This window comes from Cebus imitator, unplaced genomic scaffold, assembly GCF_001604975.1.
Source record: "Cebus imitator isolate Cc_AM_T3 unplaced genomic scaffold, Cebus_imitator-1.0 Scaffold189, whole genome shotgun sequence".
NCBI classification, from domain to species: Eukaryota; Metazoa; Chordata; class Mammalia; order Primates; family Cebidae; genus Cebus; species Cebus imitator.
In genome coordinates, this window is record NW_016107504.1 from 3,054,361 (window position 1) to 3,065,240 (window position 10,880).

Below are 10,880 nucleotides of genomic sequence, written 5' to 3' on the forward strand. Positions count from 1 at the left end.
TGCTTAATCAAAATGCAACGCTGTGTTCCAAGAAATGCCTTTTCACATCCTTCCTAGTCATTCTTCCCAAGTTTTATACATTTGCAGTTACCTAGTGAGGAGCAACTCTGTGTCTTATTCACTTTGTTTCTATTTGTATCCCTCCCCCACTGCCCAACATAGTTTTCATATCTTTAAATTCACTGCTCTGACAACCAGAGCCCATCATTGTTCACCCAGTCTCCTACCTTTGTAGCACAATGTAGCAATTCCCAGTTTGTAGCACAAAATTCTGTGCAAAAATTCTATGCAAAACTGAGCCCTCCCCCACCTCTAACGCAGCTGTCCCTTTCCAGTACTTCAACACTCCCATATTTTCCAGTACTCTTTCCCACACCAACAGCCACCCACATCGCCATAAAAGAGATCAGACCAAGGTAGGTATTTAAAGATTATGAGAATTTGGAGGAAAATAGATAACAGAGATATCAAAGTTTGTGTATAGAAGAAAGAAAGGGGGAAAAGGGGAGAAGTGGGGGTAGACAGGGAGGGAGAGAGCCAAGAAGAGAGAAAAAAAGAAGAGAGGAGGGAAGACGGAGGGGGGGGGAGAGGGAGAAGGGTTGATATAGGGAATGGTCAGAACTAAGCAAGTTACTTAGAATTTCTTTGTAATGCGATAATTTTATGTTTATTGTCTAGCACTCTCATTACACTGTGAGCTTCATAAGGATACGGATCATGTCTATTTTATTCACCACTCTCTATATATACTTCTGGGAGAGAATGAGAGGGTGGAAAATTCTGTCCTGGCACATAGTAAATACTTGATAAATATTTATTGAATCAATTATGATGAGGAGGAGAGGGGAAACAAAAAAATAAAGATTCCGAGAATTCAGAGAATTCAAGATAGGTGACTGGGGGAATACAAAAGTTTGGAAATGCAAAGGAAATAATGAGTTTAAATCTTGGACATACAAGTTTGAGAAGCCTACAGTGCACTCTGGTGTTCATCTTTAGCAAAATTCATATATGTAATTTGAGCTCAGTTAAGGGGTGAGGGCTTGGGATAGGTTGTTGAGATTCATTAGCATACGGGTAGCCATTTAGATCACCCGGAAGAAAAAAAACTTAAAAATAGGGGATGCTCCGGAAGTGACGGAGGTCAGACATTAGCAGGACGGAAGTAGACCGGCTGAGAAGGAGCGTCAGTTAGAGCTACGTTAAAGAATAAAGTGCCAGGTAGAGTAAGATTAAAAGTATGAGAAAATTCAGAAGCAACTGGTCTCAGGGAGACAGAGAAAGATACCATGAAAGAAGAGACTATTATCAGGAGAAGGCACACACCACCCACTCAAGGTAAAACAACAACATCTAATTAATTTGCCATTTAAATCAGAAGTCGTTGGTGGATTTGGGATGAACGTTTTTTAAGGAGCAAAGTCAGATTGCTGTGATAGTTATGTTGCTGGAGTTTGAATCTCAACTAGTTTGTGACCATAGGGCAACTACACTTCGTCTTAGCTGTAAAACGGAGATGATAAAATAATAGCAATTACCTCAGCATTATTATAATAAGTGAATATGTGTAAAACTGATTAGAAAAGCACCTTACATATAGTCAGCACTCCACATTTTATTGTTAGAATACTTTGCAGAATAAATAGCCCTTCAAAGGTGGTGAATGGCACTGTAAACTTAATTTATGGTGGTGTCTGCAAGACATTTTAAAATGCCACAATGGAGAAACTAGATGAGCTTTTCCTGTTGAATATGGCTATGTTAAAAATAAAATAGTAATTTTAGACATTCAACATTTTGTAGTAATTCAACATTTTGTGAGGATGGTCCTTTCAGAATGTTCCAGAATGCTAAATTGTTCACTAGTCATGCACGCCTTTTCCCCAAGCTCTGCCCCTTTATCCTATAGGCTATGGAATAGTAGGACTCCTCACATTTCGAATTGATCTTCAGAGGGCTTTGGCTCCGCCTCCTGCGGCAAAAAAGTCCTTGTAATTGAACTATTTCATTTTTGTTTGTCCCCAGGCATGTCATTAGAAAACTAGGGGACTTTCCTTTTGAGTATAATGTTTACAAAAACAAAGCGGTTTTTAAATTTTAAACTAAGTAAATAAGTATCAAACAAGTAGATAAATAAGGCGGATGGGAGAGATCTGCAGGAACTGAAGGGAGGTGGAACTTAAGGTTGGAACATCGGTGTGCTTTTAACGACGGACCGAGCTACTTCCGGGAGAGAATGGGAGGGTGGAAAATTCCGTCCGTTTCTCGGGTTTCGCGCTCTTCCTAAGCATTGCTCATTCCGCAGCCGTGTGAGGTGGACACGTGAGGAGGTGGTGACGCCGCTACTGCCGAAACACGCTGCCACAAGCTCCCTGATGGCCACGTCTGTGGTGAGTGCCTGGGCCGGGGCAGGGCGACTGGGCGCCGGGCTTCAGTGGCTGAGGAGAGGGGCTCCGGGGCGGTCTGGCGGCTGCTCACGTGGGTAGGTGACGAATCACGGAACAGCTCTCTGCACCGCGGGGCGGGCCCACACTTAGCTGCCCGCCCCGCCGGTCCCGCCCCCGCCTGGTTTGCAATCGCTTTCTGGTCAGGGAAAGGAACCTGAGCTGGGAAATAGCGAGACGCGGGGATGTTGGGGTTTGTTGTTTTTGGTTTGCAGTCTCTTTCTCTTGATTATCTTCCTCTCTAAAAATCACTTTAAGTCACCTGACAAAGAAACTGGCTATTCATTGTTCTTAATTTAGCAATAGACTGGGCCCCGCAAATTAATGAGGAAGAAAGTATTCCTTAATTCTCCGGCACGAACGCCAACAGCGTTGCTTTCTTTGGTTTCACAGTCCTTATGCAAACATCAGTGAACATTTACGTAACGTGGGAAAGTTTCCTAAGTGGAACTGCCAGTTTTTCAAGTAGTTGAACTACTTTGTGTGTGTGTGTGTGTGTGTGTGTGTGTGGTGTGTTTTCCATTCAACAGCTTTGAAGTCTGGCTCTAACATCTCACTTGAAAAGAGAAAACGCTTTCCCAGCTTATTCAGTGGCAGTTTTTGCCACTCTCTCTCTTTCTTTAAAGTTGTGGTGTCATTTTCATTGCCATGAATGTTTTGTAAAATATTGAGCCTAAGGTACTTAGTTGCCAGGAAAACATTATAAATGTTTATGTGGAGAATGAAAAACAATCAGATTCATTGAGAATATTATGTCCTAAAGACGTGAACTTAAAATTAGTGAAAATTTTTAAAATTGAAAACTTTAGAGCCTAGCCTTTCAAATGTCTGAATTTATATGAAAGAACGTGGACTGTATATAGAGCTACATAGTGGTTGAAATCATCAGCTTCTGTCAGTGGTTTTGTGTTTGTGAGGGGCTGAAAAGGTTGGTAATATATACTTCTGGAATTTTTCTTGTAGGATTTTAAAACTTACGTAGATCAGGCATGTAGAGCTGCTGAGGAATTTGTCAATATTTACTATGAGACAATGGATAAAAGAAGACGGGTGAGTGTTATAGACTCTACTAATCTTTATAGACTCTACTACTCTTTATTAAATACTAGGTCTTGTCTGGAGCCAGCCTTTCATCTGACTTGCATAAGTGGTAACTGTGGACTTATTCTTTAAAAGCAAATTGCTCAGGGAAGGATTGGTCTGTCATTAGTGGGAATATGGGCTCTGGAATCATATCCCAGGTTTACCTTTACCTAGTTCCTTGACCTGGAGCAAGTTGCTATTTTCCCTTAACCTCATTTTATTTTCAGGTTGGTAAGTATGAATTAATTAAAATACTGCCTTAACATTAGGCGCAGCATATATTCACTTAAATATGTTACATTTTCTTAATTCCATCAGTTAACAAATACAGTTAAGGTAGTATTAGTGCTAATAAAGGGGTCGGTCATTACAGGGATTGTTTCCTGATTTGCCCCTTTTATTTCATATATTTATAGATAATTTCTCATTGCGGCTCAAAACTATAGGTTACACCCACAAAGAGTATCCACATAGCTTGGATAATATTAAGTCCTCAACAGACCAAGATTTCATCAGGTTTTCATCAACGTATCCCTGTACCATATCTTTTAAGTAATTATTTCAGTATGTGGTCAAATGAATCTTGCCTAGGTCCCTTACCAGCATAGAACTGTGCTTTGGAGAGCTACTTCTATCCTGCAGCTGCAAAAGTTAATACCCTATCTCTGAAAACCTATTTTTTAATAAAACGCATTTATTAAACATGGGATTTTTTAAATTATACTTTAAGTTCTGGGATACATGTACAGAATGTGCAGGTTTGTTTCATAGATATACTCGTGCCATGGTAGTTTGCTGCATCCATCAACGCGTCATCTGCATTAGTTGTTTCTCCTAATGCCATCCCTCCCCAGCCCCTCAGCCCCTGACAGGCCCTGGTGTATGATGTTTCCCTCCCTTTGTTCACGTGTTCTCATTGTTCAACTCCCACTTATGAGTGAAAACATGTGGTGTTTGGTTTTCTGTTCTTGTGTTAGTTTCCTGAGAATGATGGTTTCCAGCTTCATCCATGTAACTCCAAAGACATGGAATTACTCATGCTTTTTAATGGCTGCATAGTAGTCCATGATATATATGTGCCACATTTTCTTTATCCAGTCTATCATCGATGCGCATTTGGGTTGGTTCCAACTCTTTGCTGTTGTGAATAGTGCTGCAGTAAGCATACATGTACATGTGTCTTTATAGTAGAATGATTTATAATCCTTTGTTTATATACCCAGTAATGGCATTGCTGGGTCAAATGGTATTTCTGGCTCTACATCCTTGAGGAATGGCCACACTGTCTTCCACAATGGTTGAATTAATTTACACTCCCACCAACGGCGTAAAAGTGTTCATATTTCTCCACATCCTCTCCAGCATCAGTTGTTTCCTGACTTTTTAATGATTGCCATTCTAACTGGTGTGAGTGAGATGGTATCTCAATGTGGTTTTGATTTGCATTTCTGTAATGACCAGTGATGATGAGCTTTTTTCATATGTTTCTTAGCCACATAAATGTCTTCTTTTGAGAAGTGTCTTCATATCCTTCATCCACTTTTCTTTGGGATTGTTTTTTTCTTGTAAATTTGTTTCAGGTCTTTGTAGATTCTGGATATTAACCCTTGGTCAGATGGATAGATTGCAAAAAGGTTCTCCCATTCTGTAGGTTGCCTGTTTACTCTGATGACAGTTTCTTTTGCTGTGCAGAAGCTCTTAAGTTTAGATCCCATTTGTCAATTTTGGCTTTTGTTGCCATTGCTTTTAGTGTTTTAGTCATGAAGTCTTTGCCCATGCCTATGTCCTGAATGGCATTGCCTAGGTTTTCTTCTAGGGTTTTTATGGTTTTAGGTCTTATGTTTAAGTCTTTAATTCATCTCGAGTTAATGTTTGTATAAGGTGTAAGGAAGAGGTCCAGTTTCAGTTTTATGCATATGGCTAGCTCTTTTTTCCAACACCGTTTAGTAAATAGGAAATCCTTTACCCATTGCTTCTTTTTGTCAAGTTAAAACCTATTTTTTTAGGGCAAAAGATAAAACACATTTCTTGTACAGATATTTGATGTCAGGAGAAAGGGATGTGACAATGGATGTTTATTGTACCTTGTCTTGAATGTGCATTGTACCTTACTGCTTTCAAAAAATAAAGTAGAAAAAAGACAACATCGTTAATTGCCAGCATCAAGATAGGTGTTGGCCTTTTTTTTTTTTCTTTTTTGAGATAGAGTCTCACTCTGTTGCCCAGGCTGGAGTGCAGTGGCACGATCTTGGCTCACTGCAACCTCTGCCGCCCAGATTCAAGCGTTTCTTCTGTTTCAGCCTCCTGAGTAGCTGGGATTACAGGCACCTGCTACCGCGCCCAGCTAATATTTGTAGTTTTAGTAGATATGGGGTTTCACCATGTTGGCCAGGCTGGTGTTGAACTCCTGACCTTGTGATTCACCCACCTCAGCCTCCCAAAGTGCTGGGATTACAGGCGTGAGCCACCACACCTGGCCAGCCTTTAAACCCAAGTTACATTATAGAATTAAGCTAATAGTGTGTCATGTGACCTCAGAGTTTTAACTGTTGAATTTCTGCCTCATTTGGGCCTTAGCTTATTTGACTTATCAAAGTCTCTCCTTTAGCAAATACTCATGATTCTTTTGAACTAAGTACACTAATAGAGTAGTGCTATAGCTGAGCATGGTATGACATGCCTGTAATTCCAGCTACTTGGGAGGCTGAGGCAAGAGGATTTCTTGAGCCCAAGAGTTTTGAGACCAGCCTGAGCAACAGAGCAAGACCCTGTCTCAATTTTTTTTTTAAAAAAGCAGAGCAATATTCAAGAAAACATAGATACCTTCTCTAAAAAATGTGAGTAGTGAACTAATTCTAACACATGCAAACATTAAATGTTTCATATATGTATGGGCACTAGCATTAAAGGGTACAGGTAAGGCTTGATTGAAAACTATTAATTCTCATAATTACAAAAGGAAGAGAAACTAAAACTGGCTTGGGGCTGCATGTGCTTGGAATTTGTGATCATTTCATTCATTTTAATACAGAAAGAAGAACGAGTAGGGTAATATTTATTTAAGTCCAAGATTATAAGTCAGAGATTTTGTTCACATTAATTTCCAGTGGAGATGGAGCAAGGGGAGTGGAGATGAAAGTAGAACTACAAAAATGTTTATATACCATCTGTAATGTTTGAATCCATTTCTGTAAAATGTTTACCTAGAACCAGAATTATTTCCCTTTTTAAAATTTATCATTCTTTCTAGGCACTAACCAGGCTGTATCTGGACAAGGCCACCTTAATATGGAATGGAAATGTTGTTTCAGGGCTGGATGCCCTAAATAATTTTTTTGACACATTGCCTTCTAGTGAGTTCCAGGTCAATATGTTAGATTGCCAACCAGTTCATGGTAAGATTATGATCTTTCAAGGTACTTCCTTTGTTTTTCTTTAGTAAGCACTGAGCTTTTACACAAAAAGCAGTGAGCAACTTTTAATGGTAGAACTATTTACTTACTTGAGCAATTTAAATATTATGAAAAATTTAAATGTCCAGTCACACTTTTGGTCTTCCTTCAGATTCTTTCCAATAGTAGGTTTTGATGGATTGTGTGATTATGGCTTATTAAAAGTTGTATGAAAAGTTGAGATTAAATGTGATTTTTGTAAATGGAGAAGAAAGATTATCTAATTTCTTGAAATGGTTACTTGCTTGCTGGGCCCTGAAATGTCTCCAGAGTAAAATTATACCATATCTCTGATTAATGTGTTTCAGTATCTTACAATCTATTAATATTTCACAGAAATTTACTCTGTTATGTGAAAGGATAACTTTTGACAAGACAGTTTGATTCCAGATAGATTGATACAGTTTAATATAACCTCTAGGTGGGTTTCTAAGTGTCTTAAATTGTAGTTTCGGGTGACTTTTTTTCCTTTATAATTCCTGAAAAGAACAATAGTTTAAGAAGCAAAACACGAATAAGCTCTGTCAGAAACCTGAAATATTAATTAAGAAATATTAATATATATATGAAGCAAGTGGTCCTATGCTAGATATAAGCTCTTTATTTTGAAACTTTAGAGAGAGCACCCCAAATTTTTCTGGACTGAAAATTTTAATATCTTTGAATGAGTATGTAGTTTTCTGGATTTGGGTATGCATGCTTAAGATTATGCTCAAGGGACAGAAAGTTTATGAAAAAAAGCTTAAGCATTAGGCCATAAACCATGTATTTTAATCCTGAATATCTGCTTATTTCAAGATAGAAACTGACCTATTCTCTTTTTTTATGTGGATAAAGAGCAAGCAACTCAGTCCCAGACTACAGTTCTTGTTGTGACCAGTGGAACTGTGAAGTTTGATGGAAACAAACAACATTACTTCAACCAGAACTTCCTGCTCACTGCACAGTCCACTCCCAACAATACTGTGTGGAAGATTGCAAGTGATTGCTTCCGTTTTCAAGATTGGGCTAGTAGTTAAAGGGGCAAAACTCCATTCTCATTTGGTCAATTAGTTCCAGCACCAGAAATTTATGTCAACTATTTTGATTGTAGAAGCACTATAATATGTGCTGAAACCAAATTTCTTTAATATTTTTTATTCCTGTCAGCACCTTTTCTACCAGATGCCAGTTTGGAACATTGCCCTTTAAGAGCTTTAAAGCTAGTTTTTTACATGCCTTATATACATTCCACTAATGACATTCTTACAGTAATACTAAACACATGATCTTGGTACTAACATACTCACTGTGAACCCAGCCTATTGCAAAAATAAAATCCTTTTATAATACTATCTATGGAATGGCAGCACAATATAACTCTCTGGGAAGAAGTGGAGTTTTCTGGTTATTAGGTTAATTTTGTAGTAAAACACATTGCCTGATTTCAGTTAACACTGGAAATGCCATTTTAATATATGGCTTTTTCAGATCAGTACAGTGAAAATAGTACAGATTTAGGTTTACATAACTACTCTGACATATTAGAATTGCATATAGAGATGTTCAGTAGTCTTTCATTTTAAGCAATATTTTTTATTTTGGTGTGTTTTCTTAAGAAGTACATCAGCTAGAGAAGTGCAGAATATTCTCAATTGATAATCTGAGTATTGGGTACATTTGGTGGCTTAAAAGCAAAGTTTCCTGAAAAGATTTTTCTTGGCAGCTCAAGGTCTATACATTTAGGTAATGAGTGGTAGTAGAACTAATAGCTTTAACAGGGGTATAGGTAGGGAATGAGAAATAGAAATCCAAGGCTGAAGCCAAAAGTAAGGAGGGTGCCAAATGGTAAACTGTTGGTACTTGTTTTCTACCTCCTAAAAATGTAGCTTATGTTTAGTATTTAAATCACTAAGTTAGTAAGTATCCTTGCCAAATGGTCATGAGTGTCACTTTTCTTCTAAGACTAATTTAGATCTTTTCACTTCATCTCGTACTTATCACCAATGTATATCTCCATTTATTCAAGAACTTACGGGAGTAAAATAATAGCAATAAGTCTAACCTTTTAACAGGGTCTAACATGAGAGAGTTGGAGCCAAAGCCATTGCTATCTCTTGGTGACACCCTTAATTTTTAAGTCTTCCATGTGAACTTTAGGCTCAAAGTTTCTTACGTATCACACATCCCCCAAATAAATGATTCTTTCCCAGTGTTTTGTACCGTCAACTGCGTTATCTTTAGTTATTAAAAGAATTATTTAATTTTGTGATTTGTTCTTTCATATGACATTGGGTAAATAGATCTGTTTTCAAATATGTTCCTGCTATGTGGCTAAATCATTGTCTTTTTAGAAAGAAAATAATAGAGAATAGCAGATCTTCATGATAATCCTCAAAAGAACAAAATGCTTAACTTTATCTCTCAATTTCTAAAGGTAAAAAACCTAGATTCGGTTTTTACTTAAACATTAAATGTCTTTTCCATTTTTTAATATTGGTAAGCTAGATATGCCAGCTTTGTTTCTACATTGCAACCAAAAGCTGTTTCTTTTCATTTAATTGTAAAACCAGTAATTCATTTACTCTTGCCCAAAACTGTACACTGTATTTCTATTATACTAATAACATAGAATTATATGATAGTTGTATGGAACTCAAATTTACACCATGCTTTCTTGTAGTGATTGAAACTTACACATTTTATTCTACTCATAGTGAGCTTATTCTTATTTTAGATCGATTTTCTAAAACCACAGCTTTAGCAGCAACAATCAGAATGCCCAAATGCTGCCCTTTCCCTTACAGAGAACGATGTCAAGTAAAAGCTGCATATAACTAGCAATAACTAAATTGAACGGTGTGTATTGTTCATGATTATTGTGTGTTTTAAGACTTGTATATAAATTGCTTTTTCCAAACTCTGTATAACTTTTCAATGGCTGGAACTACTCTTATACGGACTAGACTGTATTTTTGACATGTTCTTATTTTTGTAACTTGAAAAAATAAAATTTTGCCTTATGACAGGTGTTGTCAAGCTTGTTTTAAGGTCTTTCAATTTTTGTTCTTAGGTTTCAGAATGGGTACTTTTTTCTTTGCAATATAAGGTTTTCCAAATTTAGGAAAAAAAATTACAGTAATGTATTAACAATGGTTGACAACTTGGATCTTTTTTTTGTTCCTTCTGTAACCTGCCATATCTTTCTCCTTTTCCTGCCAATTATTCACATTCCTGAGATCATCACTTGTTTGAGACACCTGTGAGGTTTTTGGTGAGAAGTTGGAAATCTTAACCTTGAGAAACTAGCTAAAATGCTATATTCAGTAGGCAGTGAAACCAAAATACAGTTGATTTCCAGAAAGAATGGTTCCATTAACTTTAATGCTACATTAAAAATACATCAACAGACTTTTTTGGAGCGGAATGAGAAGAAGCAATACCCAGCCAGGTGTGGTGGCTCACACCTGTAATCATAACAGTTTGTGAGGCCAAGGTGGGAGGATACTTGAGCCAAGGCGTTCGAGGCTAGCCTGGGCAAAATAGCAAGACCACTGTCTCTATAAAAATAAGTTAGTGGGTGGGGGGCTGGGCACGGTGGCTCACACTTGTAATCCCAGAACTTTGGGAGGCCAAGGTGGGCAGATCCACAAGGTCAGGAGATCGAGACCATCCTGGCTAACACCATGCAACCCCGCCTCTATTAAAAATACAAAAAGTTAGCTGGGCGTGGTGGCATGCGCTGTGGTCCCAGCCTTGGGAGGCTGAGGCAGGAGAATCACTTGGACCCAGGAGGCAGAGGTCGTGGTGAGTGGAGATTGCGCCACAGCACTCCAGCCTGGGTAACAGAGTGAGACTTCATCTCAAAAAAAAAAAAAAAGTTAGCAGGGTACAATGGCATGTGACTATAGGCCCAGCTACT

At 38.0% G+C, this 10,880-nt stretch overlaps 1 protein-coding gene across 3 annotated transcripts; it reads left to right on the plus strand.

The window, feature by feature from the left end:
• The first annotated feature begins 2,204 nt into the window (after positions 1–2,204).
• Positions 2,205–10,002, plus strand: NXT2 (nuclear transport factor 2 like export factor 2). Of its 3 annotated transcripts, none has more exons than XM_017546485.2 (4): positions 2,205–2,390; positions 3,408–3,494; positions 6,778–6,922; positions 7,817–10,002. In XM_017546485.2, exons 1-4 carry the CDS (start codon positions 2,376–2,378, stop codon positions 7,996–7,998), a joined length of 429 nt encoding a protein of 142 aa, XP_017401974.1. In that variant the 5' UTR covers positions 2,205–2,375; the 3' UTR covers positions 7,999–10,002. The 3 variants fall into 3 exon arrangements, with proteins under 3 accessions (XP_017401974.1, XP_017401975.1, XP_037600890.1); XM_017546486.2 differs by lacking the exon at positions 2,205–2,390 and adding an exon at positions 2,493–2,637; XM_037744962.1 differs by lacking the exon at positions 2,205–2,390 and adding an exon at positions 2,547–2,626.
• The last annotated feature ends 878 nt before the right edge of the window (positions 10,003–10,880 follow it).